Source organism: Ambystoma mexicanum, chromosome 4q (genome assembly GCF_040938575.1).
Source record: "Ambystoma mexicanum isolate Mex_15411 chromosome 4q, UKY_AmexF1_1, whole genome shotgun sequence".
Taxonomy (NCBI): Eukaryota; Metazoa; Chordata; class Amphibia; order Caudata; family Ambystomatidae; genus Ambystoma; species Ambystoma mexicanum.
This window is the reverse complement of record NC_090928.1, coordinates 1,246,249,907-1,246,274,627: the sequence shown is the minus strand read 5'-3', so window position 1 is coordinate 1,246,274,627 and position 24,721 is coordinate 1,246,249,907. Positions and strand designations below refer to the sequence as shown.

Here is a 24,721-nt window from a genome sequence, read left to right as displayed (position 1 = left end):
CTTCCTCCTGTAATTGTCTGGTTCTGTCCCATAACGTCAAAGAAAGAGAGCCTTCGCCTTCTGAATAGCCTTCTTGCTGGCTAGGGCCTTCTGACGGCGTCGGGAACTGGCCTGATCCGTTTCCCGGCGCCTTCGGCGTATCTTTGGCCTTGTGCGCAGTTTTCGGCGTTTCAATCGCCGTACGTCTTTGGCCGTCCTTAGATGCTATGCGCGCGAGGCTTTCGGCGTTCATTCTCTTCCGAGGGATCGGTCGCCGTCGCGCTATGGAGCATTGAGCCTTTGCTCGTCGAGTCCTTGGTGGCAACGGGAGTGCTCTTGCGATGCGCATCGCCGGAAATTTTGGTGTTAGCGCCCTTATTTTTAGAGTGCCCAGTCGCCTGTCGCGGAAGCGGTGGCGGGGAGGGCTGACGACCCTTACGGTCGGTGGAAGACGTCGGTGGGCCCGGCGTACCCGTTGGCGCTATGGCTGTCTTTGTCTTCGACGAATGTGTGCCTGGGGGTATGTGCTTTGGTGTTTTTCTGTGTGCGTCCTTGTCGCCGGGGTGTTCATCCCCATAAGCTGGGCGTGAGCCGGGCTTGTCGGGGCCGGGGACGGACGACGACGAGCGTGAACGCTCCTTTGAGAGGTCTACAGAGTCCGTTACGGGGGCCGTGTAGTCACTGTCCTCGTCACACTCGGCGGCAGCGGGCGAGGAGTCCGGCCTAGACATGGTGTAGGCCGCCCACCTTTTGACCCTGCGGTCCTTTAGAGTTTTGGGCTTTAGTAATTTACAGGCCACACAGCCGTCCTCCTGGTGATCGAGGGGTAAGCAACGGTTGCACCGTTTGTGCTCATCCTTCCAGGTATATTTACCCTTGCAAAGCGGGCAAAACCTAAATGGCGTCCTCTCCATAGCTGAGGGAAATAGGTGTGACTACGACCTCGAAAGAGAGGGAGGGGAAAGAGAAAGGCATTCTTAAAGAAAAGAAAGAAAGACCACAAAGCCCCACTCTCCCTACTGTGTATGGCCGGCGAGCCCAGGCCACGTGTTCGGCAGCGCCGAAGGATCTCCTCCGCTCGTCCTTCCGTCGGAGATCTTGCTCGGCGGGGAAACGGCTCTGCGTCGAGGGAGGGATTTACGTTATTGATATTAATAACTAACGACCAAAGGTCGAAGAAATTATTTGGCAATGTCTCTCGAGGAGCTCCGCATAAACAATCTGAGGGACCTCGACGCGTGAGGGATTGTGGGTACAACGCACGTCACTATAGGGATAGTGTTGCAGACACGCCTTGTCGACGTCCCCTTTTCGACTACGAAAAACAAAATACAATACTCTGCAGTGACCACTGGATGTCGGACCTATGCACAGCATGTGATTCTAAGCAAATTAACAAACATCAGAAGTTAGGTTACGCGCCTCTAAGGATTTCCATGCACCTTTAGTCCAGGTTTAAGTGAACCAATTCTATGACCTCAGGAGCCAGGCTGCTAAGTTCAACGTGTGAGGGCACAGGTTGAGTGTCCAGACAGGGTAGTGTCATGGGAGGGCACAATGGCATCACGAAGATGGGAGACCAATGTCTGTTGTGCCCACATAGGAGCTATCAGCAGAAGTGTTACTTGTTCCCGGTGTAGCTTGTAGTCTATGTTGTTGAGAAGTTGTTGGGGGAGGGGTACACAAATCGCGATCACCAATTCAGTAGTATTGCATTCCCTTTCTAACCTTTCTGGGGAAACCTGGATGCGTAATCTAGGCACTGGGCACTATACGCAACGTCTTTTCGTTCATGGAAAAGCCTAACTGGAATAGCAGGTTGACTGTTGGGTGTTTGGTAGGCACCTCTGAGGCGGGTTTCCTTTAATTAGCCAGATGTCCAAGTAAGGGTGCACTAGAATGGACTGCCTTTGCAAGTGGGCGGTCACTACTGCTAGGACCTTTGTAAACACCCTGGGGACTGATGCAATGCCAAATGGTAGCACTTTGAATTGATAGTGCTCGTCCCCCAATTTAAATTAGTTTTTTTTGTGTGCTGACAACATTGAAATATAAAAGTATGAATTTTTGAGGTTTGCCATACGTGTTTGCAGGGCACAGGTCCAGCACTGGGCGCATTGTCAAATCTTTCTTTGGAACAAGGAAGTACACTGAATAAATACCTTGATCTTCCTCCAGAAATGGCATCATCTCCATTGCTCCTTTTTCTAGTAGATAATTGATTTCTCCTTGATGAATTAGAACATGTTCTGTAGACCTCTCTCACTCAAGGCGGCGTAGTATTTCTAGGAACTCTATGGAGTATTCTTTTTGACATCTGTCAAGCACCTAGCGATCTGATGTTATTCCCTCCCATTGCTGGGTGAATACACTTATGCGACCCCCGACTGGGGATGCATGAGAAAGAATCTGAACTGGCCCGTTGACCGTCTGTTGGGTGTTTGCGTGTTTCCTATACACAGTAGTGTATAGGAAGTCTGGTTCCACTGGAGGTTTTATGGAGAATTCTCAGAAATGTGCAAGTTCCATTCTACCTTAGAGACCCAGAGCTCTTTTTGCTGGACTTTAGGACTTTTCATTTCCAACCTGGAAAGAGTGAGACCTTTTTCCCACTCATGTATTTTTTCTGTGATTTGGTCTCTGTGTCTTTTAACTTTGGAGTCCAACAAACTCCATGTGCATCATCTTTACATTGTATCACACAGCACCTTCAGTGCAGTGATCCAGGGAAGTCTCTTGAGTTTCCCAAAGGTTTAAAATAACTTCTCTTGGAGAAACTACCGTTTCCAAGAGCAGTAAAATGAAATGGACTTAACTTACATTTTGTAACTTTCTAGACCCAACACACACCATCTTACCATAGGGTGCTGGAGGGGTTACTTAGTATCGCCTTTGTCTAGTTGCTCATGTAACATTTATATGTTACCCTTTCTACAATTAATGGCTGGTGGCAGTGCTTTACTTTTTCCTACCATTGTGCGTTTCTACCGCGGGCTGCAATTGCAGCTGCAGTAAAGCACCCATGGGTGCCCGTTTTGTCAAAATGGCCCGGTCTTTTTTCGCCATTTCTTCTTAAGGTACTTCATGAGATTTACCAGGTTTGGACCCTTTGTTCTTGGTCTTTGGCGTGATTCATTGGTGAAGGCCGCCTCTGACTCTAGCATGTCTAGCTTAGCAGGAACCAAGGGAGGTGCCTAAAAACTCAATGTGCTTAATCTCCTTGGTTACAGGAATGCACCGAAAGGTGATTGGCTGGCTGTCTTTGGAGGACAGCTACCCTGCTGTATGATTGACAGCTAGGCTGTGAATGAATGGGAGAAACCTGCATAAAAGGCAAGGCTTTTCGCTTGGAAGGCAGAGACAACCACTGGACGAAGAAAACAGAAGTACTTGGAAGAGACGCTTGCTGCAACTCCTGCACAGTTGGTTTGTCCAGTGAAGCCCTGCTGCATTGCTGAAGCTCTGAATTCGCCACGACTTGAGAAGCCCTGCAACAGACTTCTCCCCTTGGGTTGGTGGGACCATCAACCCCAAAGCAAACTCGTCTTGACATCCTCTCGGAGATGGCTGTACTTCCATTGCTGCTGTAGGAACTGACTGCCAGGGAGAGGAACACCAGAATCGAGTGTCTTGTTTTTAAGTCGGACCCGAGCTACAGGCAGATCGACCGGACTCCCATGAAGCAGGACTGACCAAGCCTGAGCCACAACGGAGTGCTGGACCTCAAATGCGAGGAAAGTTCAAAGGTATCAGAGAACCGCGGTGGTGCTATTTGCCAGAACCCCCTGGTCCCCCCCACCCCAAATGTCCCACCAACCTGGTTAGCTAAAACACCCCGCCCAATGAACCGAGTGTCTGCGGCTGCCTTTGCTTCCACCTTCATCCCCCCTCACCTCTGACTCTGCCCTCAGCAACCTCCAACTTTCCATCACCAATACGCTTGACATTCTTGACCCAGTCATGAGGATCTGCTTGAAACCTGCCTCTAAGCGCAACACCTGGCACGACTGCGAAATTGCGGCCCTGAAGCAGGGCAGCAGAATGGAAGTGGCAAATGTCAAGCTCATCCTCTGACAAACTGGCCTGCCGCCTGCTCCAAAGGCAATACAGACTCCATCCGTGCTAAGTAAAGATCCCACATACATGCACAGGTTTCCAGTGCATCCAATAATACGGCTGCACTTGCAAGATCTGCAGGGAAGTCTTCTCCTCCTCCTCCTCCTCCTCCTCGGCCCTCTGCAATGCACTGGCCTCACACTTTGCCTCAAAACCCAGGACATCCTAACCACCCTTGCTACACACCCTCACAACCCATCCCATACCCACTCACCTCCACCCACCACCTCCTTCACCCATGAAGAAGTTACCAGAGATGTCCGCTCTATAAAGGCTTCTTCTAAACAGGTTTTTCCCCTGCTCATCCAGGACCATCAAGGATAACATCGGCTCTCATTGCCCCTGCTTTCGCCGATTTCTGCAATCACTCTGGTCAAAGGATCCTTAAGCACTCTCTCCATCCTGCCCTGCCAACTGCTGCCCTATTTCCTTCACCCCTTTCTGGGGAAACTTATAAGTTGGCTTTGCACCAACTCAACTCGCTGTCATGGTCAAAGTCAGGAGCACAGGCATGCAGGGGTGGCATGCACAGGAGACCTGGGTGGACACTGTCCTGGCGCCTTTGGCACCAGGCTCATGAACAAAAGTAAACAAGAACATCCATTTAACACCAAAAAGCTTGTATTATGGACATAGCACTTCGGATGCTTTAACCTTGAACCTTCCATCCATTAAGCAGCCCAAGTGTATTCTTGGATGTGGCTGCTAATGGATTGCCTTTGCACGTGCTCACTCTCTAGGAGTGGCAGGATGTGGCTGGTAAGCCGGTCCTAATGGGCGTGCCCACGATCTCAGGTATATAAGCTGCCCCGATCATCAAGACAGACGCTTCGCGTTATTCTGCACTTGCAAGCAGCGTAATGCTCACTGTCACTGTCGCCTGAGGTCAGACTTACCTTTGAAGATCCTGCTTCCTGCCAGCATACTTACCAACTGGGGGAACGCTGTTCTTACCTGTACATCTCTTCGGCGAACCAAGTAGTCATCTTTACACTTTCCGGAGTGCCGAAATCTTCATCTTGGCACCACAGCACGACACGCTCCATCGTCGACAGCAGCGCCTGCAAGGAAAAACAGAAGACAAGGTTAGACATCGAAAGGTTGCGCTTCGCCATACTTCGCGCTTTTCCTTAACCCATCACTCACGTGCTGTCGAACATTACGGTAGCATCCATCTTCCATCCAGCTGCGTCTCGCAGCTGCATTGAGGCCGCATTTCCATCTAATGGAAGAAAACAGAAGAGAATAAATAAATACAAATAGTGGGCATAAATAGGAGCAACATATAAAGACATCAAACAGCATCACAAGAACTCAAGAAAGACTTACCAATCATAAGCAGAAGCATAGTCGCAGCTGGACTGGACTAATCCTTATCTGGGATCAGTGAAGGAACTAGATCCAATTCAAAAGTAGCAGGACGGACAGCTTATCTTCCATAATTCACAGGTGAGCTTTATGGGCCAGCATATGCTCACAGACACTGTACTTTGGGGTGAAGGGTTCGAGAGGTACAACAATCACAGATAGGTGCACTCGCACCCTCTTACCTCCATGCAGGAGCAGTATCACCACGTACCACTGCTCCCAGCTGTTCTACTGAGGGAGAGGCCTGAAGGGGGTGATTCAAGGTAGTATGTTAGAGGCTGTCAGAAAATGTGGTAGCCTCAAACAATGGGAAAATCCCATAGGAAAATATCTTTGGTCGAATATTTATGATAGTAACCACTGCCACCAGCTAGAAACCTTTGAGAGAGGGACTGTACGGTACCCTCTCGAAAATGAACATAAGGGAAAAACTATTAACCCTTCCCAGTACTTACATAGTAAGATGGATTGTACTGGGTTAGTTCATAAAAAAAATGACTGGTAAAGTCAATTGGGACTTTACATGCCCTGGGAGACAGTAGTCAGTCCCAGGGTATGGAGTCTATGTTTGGGGGTCGCTACGACACCCCTGTGTCACCGCACGGAGGGTGCTGTGTGACACGTGAATAAAGATGGTGGTTCCTATGGAGGTGAGAAAAACCCCATAGACATTAAAACACAAAAATAGCCTAGAACACACACAGCAAAAATGCCTAAGAGTGGGAAAAAAAGAGTCTCACTCTTAGCAGGAGAAGAAAAAAAAACCCTTCAAATCCAGCAAAGCTGCTGGGGGACTCTATAGGTAAGGGAAATTAGCCATAGAATGAGAATTCTCCCTAACACTGGGCAGGATAGTCTCAAAGCCAGATGGGAGCAGGATGTCGGGGACATTGAGCCCGAGGACTGGATCCAGGTTCTCATGCATCCACGTGAAGTCTCTATAGACTCCCGAATAAGATAGGTACAGCTAAAGATACTACACAGGGTATACTACCCCCGAGTGGCCCTTTTTGGTTGGGGATAGGCAACAGATCAAAACGGTTTGTAATGCCGGTGGAGGGGGGGGGGGGGGGGGGGGAAGAGGGCACCTTCATCCATCTCCTTTGGGACTGCTCTAAAATCAAGACATTCTGGACACAATGCTTAAAAATTTTGGCAAGAGCACTGGGTAGCACGATAGAACTGCGACCCGCAATAATGTTACTGGGGGCCCCAGATGAGAACATCTCAAACAAATGGGAAGGCATTCTTCTCTCCAGAGCAATGGGCCTGATAAAACGTGACATTGCACAGAAATGGAGAGAGCCCCGGAGTGCCCGACAGCAGTGGAAAAATGGACATCTGCGCGGCAAAAGAACTCAGAATTTATACAGCACGGGGATGCCCGGCAAAGGCCACTAAAATCTGGGGAAAGTGGGAAGAACGTGTGACCCGAGATTGGTCTGAGGGGGTGGGAGAGCGGGAAGCGCAGGAGCACAACATGGACATGGCAAAAGAACATATTACTGGACAGGTGATGTACAGAGCGGCAAGAGACGAACAGATTGACGATAGACCCGGCAAAGGGAGACGGAGGGTGGGGGGGGGGGGGGGGCGAACAGTTGGTATGTTGTATGAATGTTCAAAAACCTTCAATAAAATACGTTATTAAAAAAAACAATGTCTTTTATGAAGAACTCCGCAATAGGGCGACCAGTTATCTGGGCGGAAAAAACAATCAGAGGGACTGCAGCGCGTGAGGGATTTGGGTACACTACAAGTCACAATAGGGATAGTGTTACAGACACGCCTAGGCCAACGTCCCCTTTCGGCCCCCGAAAGACAACGGTTCCACTGGATGTCGGACCATATGCACAGCATGTGATTCTAAGCAGATTAACAAGCATCAGAAACGAGTTTACAAGGCAATGAAAATTACATTGACTGGTTAACCAATTGCTGCAACCATTTACTGTGATCCATCAATGAATTAGGGATGGTAATAAGTGGTTGATAGGCGATGCAAATTAAGACGCCCATATTAAAATAAGAAAGCCATACTCCGTGTCCTTCATGTACATTAAATCAAGTACTGATAGTATGAATTCATACCCCTTTTTTGCTAATAGCCTCTAGTTCCATTAACATCTTCGGCCAATGCTCTGGCCAATCATGTTTGGCTATCTCCACCACAATACGTGCAATATTCACTTTGACACCACGCTCTTCTTCTAAAACGCACTTCATTTCCTGAAAGGAAAAATGAGAAATCTGGTGAAGGAGACGGCAAGGCTAGGCCCATGTCTAAATAAAACAACTTGCCAGAAAAGATTAACCCAGACCATCGACAAATCAATACAGCACATTCATCTGTACATTTGAATTCCAAGCGTGAAACATCCAAAGAATTTAATTTCTCATGCATAAGGAAGGACTGCTTTATTGAGGCAATACTTTCTTGGCCAGGAGAAAGTCTCATGGGCAACATGCTCGTCTTCGAAACAAGACAGTGCAGAGCGGCATGTGGTCGATACTTGGTCCCGTAGAGGCTAGAGTCTGGAATGAAGCGCCTTATAAAACAGTTTAATGTTCATCATGGGCCATCCCCTTGCCCACACCTACTTCCTTGGCTGTTGCCTGCTCCTATGTGACCTAATGTAAAACCTTGCTGCACAATCCACCGGAAAGTGCAGTATGTAGTTTCTGCTACCTTTCCTAAATGTTGTCTGTTCTCTGGAAGAGCTTTTGCCTGAACTAAAAGCACTGCAAAACTTAGAGCAATTCATTGGAAAAAACAGCTAGCCATCTTTTCGGTGTAGGTCTATAAATTGCTTTTCTTGTACTGTCTCATATAGAGACTGTCCAGTAAAGCACATTAAGAGAAAACCACACAAGACCCAAAAGAAGTAGTCATGGGTTTCAGGAGAGGGGAGGGAGGGGGTTGAAGAATCCGGTGGGGGAGGGTTTGAAGGATAATGGCAGTGTCGTGGTTGCTTCAGGGATGACGGGTGGGGAGTGTGAGCATGGTGGCAAAGACGCAGAAGGTAAGTAGGTGTGGCAAAGAAGCAGAGCATGGTATGGGAGTATGGGTTAGCCTGACATGGGGTGTTCAGTGGCCCTGGGGTGAAATCCCCACCCCCACCATCCAAGAAAACCAAAATCTTGCACTTTGGAGGATGCTCCGACATGGCCAAAAAAAAGGCAGCATTTGAAGGTCTTCATTGAGTGGCTAATTAATATGGAGTTATCTTTTTGATGGACACTCTTCCAATGCAAAATGTGTTCATCAATACCTCACTGACCCTAGTTACTCATAACTCAGGCACAAATAGGATCACTACCACGCCAGCCACCGCCCATGGCAAAACAAAATACTCTCTTCTGAAGCAGACCCCTCAAAACCATAATTTTAAAGCAAGCCTCTTGGCAGTACTCACAGCAGAGATAAGACTCATGATCCGGCGCGTCATGTAAACTCGCTCATCCGCCGTCATCACCTTGTACCAACGGACCCTAGCCATAGAACAGAGGTATACATTTAAAAACTTAAACACATGTTAACAGTAAATTGAAGCGTAAAGGTTATGCAAAGTGACATCAAGGAGGTAAAGCAGTTTAAATCTTGAGACGCCATCTCTCGCTCTGCTGTAGAGTCCAGATCAATGGGTTACTGCTAGGACAGATTTTCTTAAGTCCGCCCAAACAAACCAAACTTTACCTTGGGCAATACAGAAATTCCAACACTTTGGCTGTGCCACCTGATATTATGTCAGCAATGACAGCAGCCAGGAGAGAGGGATGTAGAGATGTACAAAGACTGTGTAGAATACATATGGTCCAAAGAAACACATACACTGATGTAAAAATAATGGTGCATTTTATATACAACCAGGCAAAGAACTCTTTATAAAAGGTAGTAAGTACCATTATAAAACAAACCCAATTGTAAAAACCAACACAATACTTATAGTGGATAAACCAATGTATAAACCTTATTTAGACTAGCAGTATGCAGTTCAAGGCGAGGAATATCTAGTTGTATAAATTTAGAATGGCAGTATGATGTTCAAGGGGAGTAAAACCACAATGGTAGACTTTAGTCTAAGACAGTATTTAATTCAAGTTAAGCAGACCCCATTGTTAATAGTTATACCAACAATGTTATAAGTACCTGGCCACTTATGCAAGTTTTTCTTGTATCAGGAATAATACAATTACACTACTACCCTAATAGGTAAGCACTTGGCAACATATGGAACTTCTTTCCGAAATGATACAGTTAGACCCATATTACTTTTTAGAATATGGGAACATATTCCTCAAAAAGGTAAGCAATAACTTAATCACTTTTAGAATGGCAGTATGCACTTCAAAGATAATAACTCAGTATTACACATTTAGAATGGCAGTATGATATTCAAGGTGAGTAAAACCCTACTGTTACACTTATTCAGTTTCTGGAATATATATGTGAATTTACTGAAAATGTGGTTATCTGGCTTCGATATATAGATGACTTATTTGTAATTTGGAAAGGGACAGAGGTTGGTTGGTATGATTTTGTAAAACATCTGAACCAAAATGAGAACAACTTAAGATTCACGGAAACTCAGTTATTTCTTGGATGTTAATTTAAGAATAGTGGAGCAAACTCGAACGTGTGAATTACACAGAAAACCCACAGGATCAAAACTCGCCACTACACGCTAAAAGCGGGCATCCTAAGAGTTTGATCTGGAGTGTACCATATGGTGAATTCATAAGGTTAAGAAGGAACAGCACAATTTTAGAAACATACGATGCAGAAAGCAAAATCACAGCAAGAGGATTTCGACAAGTGTTACCCTAAAAAAGTCATTGAAAGAGCGTATTTAAAAGCCAGAAGTTATGATAGACAAATCCTCTTGGCAGATAAAGAAAAAGCTATGAATAATGAGAACGAGGAAGTACGACTCATACTAACGTATAATAGCCAAACCACAGAGGTGAAACGTGTGTTAGAGACATTGGAAAGTTAACAATCGATAAGGACATTGGAGGCCTGCTGAAAAAACATCCAAACATCAGTTACAGAAGAAATACTTCAATCAAGGATAAATTGGTCCACAGTTTCATGGATAAAGAAGTAGTCAAGGATACGAGTGCCTGGTTGACCAATCGGAATAAAGGTTCCAACAAATGCACAAGATGCAATATGTGTAAATTTGCAAAGAACTGCACCACCTTTGAGCATCCAATAACAAAATCAACTGAATATATCAATGAAAAAAATCACGTGTAATACTGAATATGTAGTATATATTCTGATGTGCAAATGTAAAAAGTGGTACGTGGGCAGCACCAAATGCAAATTAAAAATAAGGGTACAACAACATGTGAGAGCCATACAAAACAAAGATGCCAACTATCCGATGGCAAAACATTTCACTGAATACCATAAAAGCAATATGGACAGTTTTGCTTTCTTTGGTATCCATGCAATTGAAAATGGCCCGAGAGGGGAGATAGAGAAAAAAGCTCCGACAACAAGAAACCCGTTACATCTTGGACTTTGAAACAAAACAACCGAAAGGCCATAACATAGACGAAGAACTAGGGAATAGTTTCTTACCTGTAACTCCATTTCTCCAGCATTGGTATCTTTCATGGATTCACATGCTTAGAATATTCCCCGTCGTCAGACTGGGACCCCTCGGTACACATATATAGCCTTTTCCTAGAGGAAAACTGACACTTGTGTCCTATCTACGTCCTTTTGGGGGCCTCATACGCATTCAGATTTCGGCCCCTCCAAAGTAGGAAGGGTTAAACCTATCAAGCATATACATTGCATCGTGGGGAGGCTGGCGGGCGCATGTGAATCCATGAAAGATACCAATGCTGGAGAAATGGAGTTACAGGTAAGAAACTATTCCCTTCTCCAGCATTGGATCTTTCATGGATTCACATGCTTAGAATAGATTGTATAGCAGTAAACTGGAAGACGGCGGTGAGAATGCAATGCAACATACACCCACCAAAAAATACACAATGCATAGGTACACAAGACATAAGTTTACCTATATATCTGTATCTCAATAAAACATACAGTCACCAATAGGTAGAAAAAAACTCTCCACAATGTAGAGCTTACCTTATTGAAACAGATGGCGCAGGACTGCTCTTCCCATCTGCACCTCGTCCGCATGCTGACTCGCAAGGCAGTAGTGGCGGGTAAACGTGTGGGGCACCGACCATGCCGCAGCCTGGCATATGTCCGTTAGCGGAATTCCTGCCCATAATGCTGCTGAAGAGGACGTTGATCTTGTAGAATGGGCTCTAGGATGCCCTTGCAGCGGCCTTCCGGCCTTGGAGTCGCAAAACGCAATCGTCGACGAGACCCACCGAGCCAGTCCTTGCTTAGAAATTGCATTTCCTCTTGTCGACGGCCCATACGCGATGAACAGTTGTAGAGTAGACCTGAGTTCTTGTGTACGATGTAGGTAAAATTTTAGGGCCCTCTTAATGTCCAAGGTATGAAGAGCTTTTTCCGCTGCCGATGATGGGGTCGCGAAGAAAGTAGGGAGGACAATGGACGAGTGTTTGTGATACACTGTAGGAACTTTCGGAACGAAAGTAGGATTAGTTGCCAGAACCACCTTGTCTTTAAAGAATCTTAGGTATGGAGGGTCTACGACAAACGCTTGCAGTTCCGAGATTCTCCTAGCTGACGTGATAGCAATTAAGAACGCCAACTTCCACGATATGAATTTCATGGCCGAAGTGGCCATAGGTTCAAAGGGTGGTTTCATTAAGCCTGCCAGCACTACGTTGAGACTCCATGTTGGTGGAAAACGTTTTACTGGGGGAAAAGTTCGAAATAAACCCCTCATGAAGTGTTTCACTAACCTGTCGCTGAATAAATGAGAGGACTGTCTCTTCCTCGTGGACCTAGAGATGGCCGCCAGGTGCACCTTTATCGATGTGAAAGATAAACCCCCCTCTGCTAAGTGAAGCAGATAAGGCAGAACTTGCTCCGGAGTCACGTTTAAACGGGTGTAGTCCTTGTTGTCCTAGACACCATTCACAGAACCTTCGCCACTTATAGGTGTAAGATTTGTTGGTAGAAGGGGCCCGAGCCACTTGCAGAATTTTCTGGCAATCCTCCGAAACATCTAAGGTACCAAATTCCGAAAAGTCAGGAGCCAGGCTGTGAGGTTGAGACTGTCCGGGTCGTGATGCCACACCGTACCTTTGTCCCGGGACAGTAGGTTCGGGACCCTCGGAAACGCCATTGGTTGTTCCAGCGACAAGTGAAGCAGGTCGGAAAACCACGGTTGCCTCGGCCAGTACGGTGCCACTAGAATTACCCGGCAACCGTACCTGCGTATCCACTGCACCGTCCTCCGTATGAGGGGGAACGGAGGAAAAGCATAAAGGAACTTGTCCGTCCATGGAAAGGAGAACGCCTCCCCCAGGGAACCCTCCTGAGGCCATCTGCATACGAATTGCTCGCATTTGTTTTCCTTCGGCGAAGACGTCCAGTGGGGTGGGTGACCCCATTTCTCGAAAACTTTCATCAGCTGAACTGTGTCCATTTCCCATTCGTGTATCTGGGCCATCCTTCTGCTGAGGGAATCTGCTTGCGAGTTCCTCACTCCCGGGAGATGGTGAGCCACGATGGATATCTCGTGCTTTAATGCCCAATGCCACACTTTCTGGGCCTCCATGGAAAGGGTCCTGGATCGCGTCACCCCTTGTTTTCTCAAATAAAACATGGCCGTCGTATTGTCTGTCAGCACTCATACTCTCGATCCCTTGATGTGTGGTAGGAACGCCTTCAAGGCCCATCGCACTGCTCTGAGCTCTAACACGTTGATGTGTAGGAGTGACTCTGTTTGAGACCAACGACCTTGCGTTTGAAGAGTGCCCATGTGAGCTCCCCAGCCGGTTAGAGACGCATCCGTGACTATGGTTAGCTGGAACTCCGGCTCATGTAGGGGCACACCGTTCAGGTTGTGGAAACTCTGCCACCACTGAAGAGTCAGAAGCAGTTTGTCGTTGATTATCTTGTCTGACCACGATCCTTGGGCCTGTGTCTATTATGCGTTTTCACAGTTTTTTGGAGTCTGACAAACTCCATAGGCTTGTGCGTTTTGCATGGTGACACACAGCACCTTTAGTGCAGTGTTCGAAATATTTTGGATTTCGCATAAGGTTAAATAACTTTTCTTGTGTGAACTACCATTCCCAAGACCAGTAAAGTGAAATTGACAACTTTTCCCTTTGTAGGTCCAGCACACGCTTATGTGGAGTGCTGAAGGGTTACCTAGTAGCCCCTTATCCTACATTCCCTTGTAATATTTTTATGTTACCCCTCCCTACTTTAAATGGCTGGTAGCAGTGGTTTAATTTTTCTACCATTGTGATTTTCTACCGCAAGCTGAACCCTCAGCTGCAGTATAGCACCCATGGGTGACCATTTCGTCAAAATGGACCAGGACTTTTTTTTCAGCATTTTCAGTTTGTGGGGTCTTTGCTAGGTTTTACTCTGTGTCGAAACAGATGCGAGCCCTTGGTTTGTTTTGCCTTCGGAAGGCTTCAGCCCTGAAGCCTGCCTCTGACTCCAGTGTGCCTGGAAGGACAGGATGTGAGGGCGAGTCCCAAAACCCCCTGTCCTTTGCCTCTAGGAATGCCTGAATGCAATGTGATTGACAGCCTAGTTTGCATGAATGGGAGAAACCTGCTTACAAGTCGAGGGTTTTGGGACTAGAGGCAGAGTCGCCCAAAGGGAGAAACACCAGACAAAATCGTGAACGAAGCTTGCTGCACCCTCCTGGACCTTTGAATTGCCCGGTGAAGCCCTGCTGCTGTGCTGAAACTCCTTTTTCAATTCGAAAGAGAAGCTCCGGAAGGGACGACTTCTTCCCTTGGGTTAGTGGGACAAACTAACCCCGAGACAAACTGCACTGAACCATCTTCCCAGACTGCCTGTACTTCTTCATTGCTGCAAGAACCGAGTGCCACGGGTCGAGTAATCCGTAGTCAAGTGCAAGGTCTGAAACTGGCTAGAAGCTCCAGGAGTCTTTCAAGGAACCTCCAGAAGCAGGACGACCAGAGCTCGAGTCCCCTCAGAGTGCAGGCCACAAGGAGTGAAGTAAGCCCAACCGGTATCCGAGATCCACGACGGTGCGGTTTCCTAAGTGATAAAACTACAAAGTGCTGCTGAACCGAAGAGACCATAGCTGCTGACCTCCCAAGTACCACCACAGGAGCCCTCCATACGTCCTCCCTCTTGTCCCCACGACGGAGGCTCAGGAACAAGTCTACACCGCTGTAGCAAGACAGAATCCAGCTGGACCACTCTTCTTCAAACCAGAGGTACTGTTTCGACTTGGGGCACTTACCTCATTGTCTTTTAGTTGTGCTTTTCTCAGTTGAGCTTACTTCTGGAGTGGATTCCATCTCGGGTTTCTCCACTGCTTGTGACCCTACAAGTGATTTTTTAACAAAAACTCTGACTTTGACTACTGGAAATGTCCACTTTGACTTTGGAAATGCCTGCGCTCCATAGACTGTCACTCTTCGACAAACTTGACAGATTGAGGGTAACCTATGCTAATTACGCGGACGACACGCAAATCCTCATACCACTCTCTGGCAACTGTCGCAGATACAGCCCTAGTAAACAAGATTTACCTCATCATTCAGGCATGGATGGCCTCCCACGGCCTCTGCCTGAATGATGACAAAACAGAGTTACTGATCCTGGGTTCCGACTCTAAACTCAAAAAACTTAGCCCCAGCTACGGCCTTTAATATAGATGGCAACATAATCAAGGTGGTAACCGAGGTAAAAACACTAGGCTTCTACCTCGATTCCTCACTCTCTCTCAAAAAACAAGTTAACTCCCTGGCCTCATCTACAGCCTACACCTGCAAATTAATCCGAGCCTGCAGACCCTACCTCTCCAAAACTAACTGCGTCACACTAGCTAACGCCTTAATAATGTCTAAACTAGATTACTGTAACGCCCTATACGCAGGTGCCAATAAAACGATCATAAATAAAATGCAAATACTGCAGAACAATGCTCTTAGGAGCAGCCTTGGACTTACCCCGCACAGAGCATATCACCAATATCAGGAAAGATCACCACTGGTTAAAAATTAGTGACAGAATTCTCCTGAAGACGCTATCTTTCACTTACAAAGGTCTCAACAATACAACGCCACCATACATAGCGGCTAGACTGACCAGAAAATCCTCCAGCCACCACACCAGAGCCTCCAGCCACCTCCCGCTAGAAACCTAGATTCAGGCTAAAAAAAAAAAAAGTCAGCCGGTGCGAGTTTCCCCGTAAGAGCTGCCCAGGCCTGGAACGCACTTCCGTCTGCTCTAAGAGATGATCAACCATACTCTGGATTCAGATGTAAAGTGAAAAGTTGGCTCCAGACTAATGACACCCGCTAAACTGGTCCCCGGCCTTGCCTGTGGATTTATGCATGTAAATACTCTGAAACTTGTAAAATAGACTACCCTTCCCCCCCCCCGTGTGATTTGATGTATATCTGCACTGTAAATACTGTTATAACATGTATGCATTTACTGTATGTAACCAAGCTTAAGCATTCTTTTACTGTTGCGTCCAGCTACCCCTGGGTTTTGGTGCGCATTATCAAATAATAAACTAAAATGGACTATGGCTGTCCTGGCTCCCTGTAGACTCTTATAGCCCATTGACTTTGATATTGTTTGTCCCTCATAGGTAGTAACTTGTTTTAGACTTACCACTGAGAAAGGCTTATCTAGATTTCATTGGAAGATTGAAGTGTCCTCACATATACCGAGAACCTGTTTAACCTTTATCCTTCCTAAACCTTTCCCTTCTGCAACCGGAGATATATAAATGCCATTACCGTCCTTGTGATTGAAGTCACCTCAGGGTGTAGGAATCGAGTAAGAAGCATATCCAAAGATTAGCAACCAACTTGTTCTGAATTCTGAAAAGTAATTTTAAAGTATATTTACCTTGTCACATGAATTGCCTTTTTAGAGAATGCTCATTTAAAAATTGATGATAAATATTTACAACGTGAGTGCAAGTGTTGCTTGTATTTACGAATGTCAGCTCACATTTACCCTTCTTGAGCTTCACTGAGCAGTCAGGCCTCACTACCAACTTGTGTAGTAAAGACCTATACCAAAAGGTGGGTTACGTAATACCAAGCGGATAAGTTTTGTGTAGTTTCAGTGGAACTACATCAATTCTTAACTAACACTTTGGTGTTGGAATTTTGGTCCACCTAGACATTCATGATTGGTACTGCCCACCTGCATGTGATACCCATTTTTGAGACATGACGACGAGTGCAACTATGAACAATGCCCACTCCATTGAGCTTGGTTATTCTCTGTGGGAGAACTCAGACTCCCCAAAACCCTGGAACAGTGTTGAACACTTGCTCCGAGGTTAGAGTTGGACACATCAAGTTCAGTAATAATGCGCTGCCTTATTGTAAAATATAGCTGGCGATTGAAAGTTAGATAAGGGTGAGAAAGAAATTATGGACATTTGGCGAGCTGGCAAGTAATCAAATTGGTCTCCAACAGAATGGAGACTCCCGTCCCCTGCACACCTTTATCCTGTGTAAAGGAGGCAATATCTCAAAAAGAATTGTATACACTTGAGGTTTAGCTTCATATGAATGTTTCTTGGTCAAATAACCATTTATATAAAAAGGCATAAAATAAGCAGTGTCGCGTAGCAATCAATTTCCTATGCAATTCTGTAGGTTTGCTAATTAAATTGCTACTTGTGTACCAAAACTAGCTATTTAAGTTACCCTGTTCAATGAAAGCACAAATCGCCCTGCATTCCTCGCTTGCCTTCAGGGCTGCCTCTACCCTCTTACCCGCTCAAAAGGGCAAATGGAAAGAAATTGCAGCAGTCTTCTCCACCTTTATGTGCCAAAGGCCTGTGTGAGTATGCATGCAATATTTATTTTTCTTTCAAATAATTGCAACCAGAAGTAAACGGGATAATACCCTTTAAGCCAACTATATCCTGTCTGCCAAAGACTAGTGTTTTAACCATTTTATTTTTTAAATGCAGTCTTTCAATTGCATTTCTAAAAATGTAATGTGTTACAGAATACATAATTACAGTATTGCTACTGTAGAATGCTGTATTGTCTCCATGCCTTACAAGTGTAGGTTAGTGTATCTAAATATAGTGTCAACTAATTTTCATTTTGTTGGTGAAGATGCATCATATTTCCGAGTCGTCACTTTTGAAAAAGTATCTGATCAACCGGCCGTGTGCTTTGATGGCAAACCTAGTTCTGCAACCTGTTGGTTACATGCAGCTTGCAACTTGTGCTCCGATCACGAGCGGATTCCCATACTCCTTCACATTTTGTCTTCTCACCCTGTTGCTTTATTCCAACTACCCTGAAAATGAGATAGCCACCAACTACAATATTCTAACTAGTTTACCCAGTTCTCTACCTGCTACACCGTTCAATCTGCTTAGTCCTTACTTTTCTTCCTCTTACAATAATAAACAGATAAAGCCAACTAGATGTTTACGCATAGCAGTGATCAATAGAGCCATCCAGTCTCTACATCTATAGATCTACTGCACTATCAGAGTAGTGTTCAAGTGATTACATTATATATTAGCACCTACAGTAGAGAGCTGGCCAAGCTGTTTTCAGAGCCTTTTTATCAGATCTATTTATCCATTCATGCAGTTGACCTTTTAAAGCACTCATCCAGGGCTTGCAAAGTATTTTTCACCCACTTACATAATATATATATATATATATATATTTCTGAGGCTTGTGGAATCTGCTTAGATCACATGCTGTGCATAGGCCGACATCTAGTGGAAGCTGCGGAGTATTACAGTTTGTTTTTCGAAAGTCGAAAATGGGCGTCGACCCAGGCGTGCCAGTAATACTATCCCTAGTGTGACGTCCACTGTACCCAAGATCCCTCACGCGTGTAGGATCCTCAGATTGTTTTTTTCCGCCATACTGGTCGGAAGCATCTTGCGGAGTTCCCTGGCCTTAGCCATACTTTTGCTGTTATTATAATTTTAATTCTTATTCATTCCCTTCCCCACCCCAACGTCGACCCTCAACCTCGACGACGGCTGGAGAAGTCATCGACCGTCGACTGCTGCACGACGGATCTGGGCCTCGGTAGGCCGCTGGCCTCGGCCCGGGCCTAGTAGGCCGCTGGCCTCGGCCCTTACAAGTAGGGAGAGTGGGGGGTGGTACATACTCTTCACTCTTGATATATAGTTACATTTATATATATTCCTACACTTAGCAGCCCGCTGCCTTAAGGTGCGTATGGAGGGTACCCCTTTTCAATTCTGCCCCAAGTGCAATCGCAAATACCCTTGGGTCGACAGGCACGCCACGTGCAATCTCTGCTTGCCGAGGGATCACCCCGAAGCGAACTGCAGAGCGTGTAGTAGGTTTAAACCTAAGACACTTAAGGACCGTTCGACAAAGCGTTGGGCCCACCACGCCAGGCAGGAGGCCATGGCAGCGGAGGGCGCCTTCAGCGATGGCAGCGACGCCGTACTTTCGGACGGCGAGGGCATTACGGCGTCGAAAGACAACCGACGAGCGCAGGTCCCCGACCTCGGAAGGTCGTCCGGCAGGGCGGCTATGGGGAAGACCCCCGGCGACGCAAGCGCTACACACCTAACACACACTAAACACACTAAGACCAACCGGACCTCGACGACGTCGACTTCCCGGAAAGAGGCACAAAAAGAACGGTCCGACTCGGTGTCCTCTGGGCGCTCTCGATCGAGATCGCCTCACGACGCAAGGCAATCATCCACTCTTGCCAAGAGTGCCTCGCTACACACACTAACGGAAGTTCGATCGTCGGGAGACGAAGACGACTTCCACCCCCAGGCCGCGCTCCAAGATACCGAGACCGCGGTTAACATCAGTGAGGCCCCACGCCCGAAGCACACAGATACCTCTCCAGACCCTCGACGCCAGGCGTCGAAAGTCTCTGGGGCCCCCAAGGGACAGGGAAAACATTTTTCCACGCACGGAGAAGGGGGGAAACAGCGGAAAGCACAGCCTTCCACCCCTGTAAAGCCTAAGCAGACAAGCAAACACAAGTCTACCCTTGAAAATAAATCACCTGCTAAAGTAATACCCTGTTCCAGGGAATGGTCCAGTGAAGACATAGACAGGGTTATGTCTAGGATGTCTTCCTTGGCTGATTTTTATGATAAGAACCCAGAACACTTTCTTTCATATAACCCTCAAGGGGCCACACCCTCAGGCTCCTCCGATCCTATCCCGCTAAGTAAAAAGCCCCGGGTCGAAAGACCTGAACCCTTCGAGGTTCAGCCTTACTCCACTCCATATTCTACTCCACTCCCCAGTTATCAGGGACAAGTTTTCCCTGAAGAGGACCAGGAGTTTGCAATTATGGAAGAACAAACCGGGACAGATTACTATGCAGAGGATGAGGACCTGGAGGAGGGAGAAGATGAGCAGGAAATTTACAGAGTAGATTCCCCAGTACAAAGCGAAGCCCCAGTTACTGACTCTCCAGTTGATAACCAGCCCCTCCTTAACGAGGTTCTCGCTCGAGCAGCGGAACACTTCCACATCGACACCCACGGTGTACAGGAGGAAAGGGACTTCGCGGAGGAGTTTGTAGGAGAGAGAAGACCGGTCGCTCAGACCATCCCTATCCTCAAATCCATCCAACGAAGAATAGATCCTTCCCTGGTGAATCCTAACCTCACCAGAGCTGTCAACCCCAGAATTGAAAAGATTTTCCGGGCAGCCCAGTCTGACCCTCTGTATATAAAGGGACATCTTAAACCAGATTCCCTAGTGGTGACCAACACTAGAAAGAGGGCTGGCACGCCCTTATCTTCATCAGAAGCTCCTCCCGACAAGGAGAGCAAAAAACTTTACGGGTTTGGCAGAAAGGTAGCCTCAACGTCCGCCTACCAAGCAAGGATTGCGAATTCCACCACCCTGTTGGCTAGTTACAATTGCCATCAATGGGAAGAAGTCGCGGCGCTCATTGCCTCTGCTCCAGAACCGTTAAAGGGCCAGCTGGCTCGGATCTCGGCAGAGGGGAGAGCCGTGTCTGGTTGCATTTTAAAAGCAACTTTCGACGCCGCTGACAACGCAGGGAGATTGATAGCAGAAGGTACTGTTATCAAGAGACATGCGTGGTTACGGCAGTCGGGATTCAAGACAGAAACCCAGGCTTCTTTAATAGACAAGCCAGTGGAACCCGACCTATTGTTTGGGAAAGCGGTCGAAGACGCACTTAAAAATGCCAAAGATGAATATGAGACTCTCAAATCCCTTGGCCAGCTTACCAACAAACCCCCTAACCAGAGGGGGAACAATAATTTTCGTCGCCCACGCGGCCAAAATTCACAAAGAGGCAACTATGCCCAGGGACAAGGTACACAATGGAATAACAACCAGCAGTCTACCCAGAGTTACGGCAGGGGTAACAAGAGAGGTCGTGGAAGAGGCAGAGGCAGCCCCAACAAGGGCGGTGGCACGCCTCCACCAAAACAGTGACGCTCAGTTCAGGGTCCCTTGCCACGCAACCCCAGTAGGGGGACGCATTTCCACCTTCACCCAGGCTTGGGAAGGGATCACCTCAGACAGATGGGTGCTGTCAACAGTATCCGCAGGATATTGTATAGAACTACTGCAGCGTCCCCGGAATCATCCTCCACGACAAAGAGTGCACTCCCTAGAGCATCAAAGGATCCTTCTCGAGGAGATCGCCATTCTGCTAGAAAAGGACGCGATAGAACTCGTCCCAGGACACCAGGTAAACAAGGGTATCTATTCAACTTACTTCCTTGTGCCAAAGAAAGATTTGACAATGCGCCCAGTATTGGACTTACGGCCTGCCAACAAATATGTCAAGCCCCAAAAATTCCGTATGACCACGCTACAAGAGGTAATCCCCCTCCTAAAAAAGGGGGATTACATGGCAACCTTGGATATGAAAGATGCTTATTTTCATATTTCCATGCTCCCAGCGCACAAAAAGTACTTGCGCTTCAAGGTGGACAGTCGCCACTACCAATTCAAGGTACTGCCCTTCGGGATAGCTTCAGCACCAAGGGTATTCACCAAGGTACTGGCGGTGGCGGCTGCACACCTACGCAGGGAAGCAATCCCGGTGTACCCTTATCTGGACGACTGGCTCATAACGGGGGAAACCCCAGGAATTTGCAGGTCAAACATTCAGAGGACTATCGACCTCCTCCACGAATTAGGCTTCTCCATCAACGAGAAAAAGTCAAGTCTGGTGCCAGGCACCTCAAAACAGTTTCTAGGAGCTATCCTAGATACTCAGAAAGGATTGACCTTCCCTTCGGAAGAGAGAATTCGGAATATACTTCTGCAAATTCCGCATTATCAGTCAGGTCAACAGATAACAGTACGCAAAGCTATGCGGTTACTGGGCATGATGGCGTCATGCATTTACCTGGTCCCCCACGCGCGTCTGCGCATGCGTCCCATGCAGGAATGGTTGGCGAAACAGTGGTCTCAGGCAAGTGGTCATTGGGACGATCTAGTGGTCGTTTCGCCAACACTCGTACAGAGCCTACACTGGTGGACAAGAGAGAATCTCGCAAAGGGGAAACCCTTTTACGATCCCGAAGTACAAGCCGTGGTGACTACAGATGCATGCCTGACTGGGTGGGGAGCTCACCATCTCCACCACACAGCTCAGGGTCTCTGGTCTCACTCAGTAGCCAAGAACCACATCAATCTGCTAGAGCTTCTGGCAGTATTCCGAGCGCTAAGGGCGTTCGAGCCCCATCTACTGAACTTGTCGGTGCAGATCAGGACGGACAGCACGACAGCCATGTTCTATCTGAACAAGCAAGGGGGGACTCGTTCGCCAAATCTGTCCAAGCTTGCCCAGAAAATATGGATATGGGCACTCAGACGGAACATCTTCCTGTCATCGCAACATGTTCCAGGGGAGCTCAATTCCCTAGCGGATGCTCTAAGCAGAAACTCCCTCCCGGAAGAACACGAATGGGTCCTTCACAGAGACGTAGTAGAAGATCTCTTCTCTCAGTGGGGTTTCCCCACTATAGACCTATTCGCCACAAGCGAAAACAAACAATGCCCAGGATTTGCATCCAGGTTCCCCCAGCCGGACTCCCAAGGGAATGCCCTGTGGATGAACTGGTCAGGGATGTTTGCGTACGCTTTTCCACCAACTCCTCTCATCAGGAAGGTGGTGTACAAGATGAACAAGGAATCTATGACGCTCATCCTAGTTGCTCCCATGTGGGCGAGACAACCATGGTTTCCACACCTACGCAGGATGGCGGTGTGCGAACCCATCAGACTCCCAGCCTGGTACAACCTACTGTCCCAGCAACAGGGTCAAACAGTGCATCAGGAACCCAACTCTATGAACCTAGCAGCATGGCTCCTGAAGTCATAGAGTTTGGACATCTCAAATTACCACAGAGGTGTATGGACATTCTAAAGGAGTCCAGGAAACCAAATACAAGGCACTGTTACTTTGATAAGTGGAAAAGATTCGTTATCTGGTGCCAGAATAAACAAATCAACCCGGTTGATTGCACTCCTTCCAACGTTGTGACATACATGCTCCACCTGCTGGATGCAGGGTTGGTTTTTAACTCGCTGAAAGTACACCTGGCAGCCCTCTCGGCTTACACCACATCCCATAACAAGGTCTCGTGGTGGAAAGTACCAGTGGTTAAAGCCTTCATGGAAGGAGTAAAGAGACTTCACCCTCCTATTTCGAACCCACCGCCAGGATGGGACCTCAACGTGGTGCTAGCTAAGCTCATGGGACCCCCATTCGAACCCATGCATAAAAGTAGTCTCAAACACCTGACTTATAAAACGGCCTTCTTAGTAGCCATTACCTCCATAAGAAGGGTCAGTGAAATTCAGGCTCTGTCAGTGCAGGATCCTTTCTTTACTATCCACAAGGACAAACTGGTTTTACGCACACACCCTAGGTTCTCACCTAAATTCATATCCAAGTTCCATGTAAACCAGTCCATCGAGCTTCCGGCTTTCTTCCAGAACCCGCAAAGCTCGGCTGAGGTGAAACTACACACCCTAGATGTGCGTAGGGCGGTCCTATACTATGTAAATAAAACCAGACCGCTAAGGAAAACAGATCAACTGTTTGTCTCCGTAGCTACAGGCAGAGAGGGGGATCGCGTCTCTAAGGGCGCTATCTCGAAGTGGATTATCAACTGTATACAGCTGTGTTACTCTCTTTCTGACAAGACTCTGCCTTTTACGCCAAGGGCCCACTCTACTAGAGGCATTGGTGCCACTCTGGCTTTCATTGCAAATGTTCCCCTCGACACCATTTGCAAAGCGGCTACTTGGAGCTCTATTCACACTTTTACTCAGCATTACTGCATTGACACTCATTCCAAGACAGATACACAAGTGGGACAAGCGGTTCTAAGACACCTGTTTGCTCATGACCCTTCTCACATCCCACCTCCTTCTTCTGGTACTGCTCGCTAATCTATGCACAGCATGTGATCTAAGCAGATTCCACAAGCCTCAGAAGGGATACATTACTCACCGTAATCGTATTTCTGATGCTTGTATCTGCTTAGATTCACATGCGACCCACCCTTCCTCCCCTCCGAGAGAAGGCGCATGATTGCTTGTAGTCTTACCTTTTCTGTCTATCTGCTTGGATTATCTGTACTCACGCTACTCCTCATGCTTCCTCATGTCAGAAAAAATACAATCTGAGGATCCTACACGCGTGAGGGATCTTGGGTACAGTGGACGTCACACTAGGGATAGTATTACTGGCACGCCTGTGTCGACGCCCATTTTCGACTTTCGAAAAACAAACTGTTATACTCCGCAGCTTCCACTAGATGTCGGCCTATGCACAGCATGTGAATCTAAGCAGATACAAGCATCAGAAATACGATTACGGTGAGTAATGTATCCCATATATATATATATATATATATGGGATACATTACTCACCGTAATCGTATTTCTGATGCTTGTATCTGCTTAGATTCACATGCTGTGCATAGGCCGACATCTAGTGGAAGCTGCGGAGTATAACAGTTTGTTTTTCGAAAGTATATATATATATATATGGGATACATTACTCACCGTAATCGTATTTCTGATGCTTGTATCTGCTTAGATTCACATGCTGTGCATAGGCCGACATCTAGTGGAAGCTGCGGAGTATAACAGTTTGTTTTTCGAAAGTCGA

General features: G+C 47.0%; 1 protein-coding gene across 5 annotated transcripts in view; it reads right to left on the bottom strand.

The window, feature by feature from the left end:
* Positions 1 to 24,721, bottom strand: part of LOC138468321 (exportin-5-like) — a 2,334,215-nt gene that overhangs the window by 2,225,545 nt on the left and 83,949 nt on the right. For all 5 annotated transcript variants that reach the window (XM_069608827.1, XM_069608826.1, XM_069608825.1 and 2 more), the window contains exons 3-4: positions 8,880 to 8,955; positions 7,555 to 7,692 (exon numbers count right to left, since the gene is read on the bottom strand). In XM_069608827.1, the coding sequence (XP_069464928.1) occupies positions 7,555 to 7,692; positions 8,880 to 8,955 (214 nt within the window). The remainder of the gene's footprint in view (positions 1 to 7,554; positions 7,693 to 8,879; positions 8,956 to 24,721) is intronic.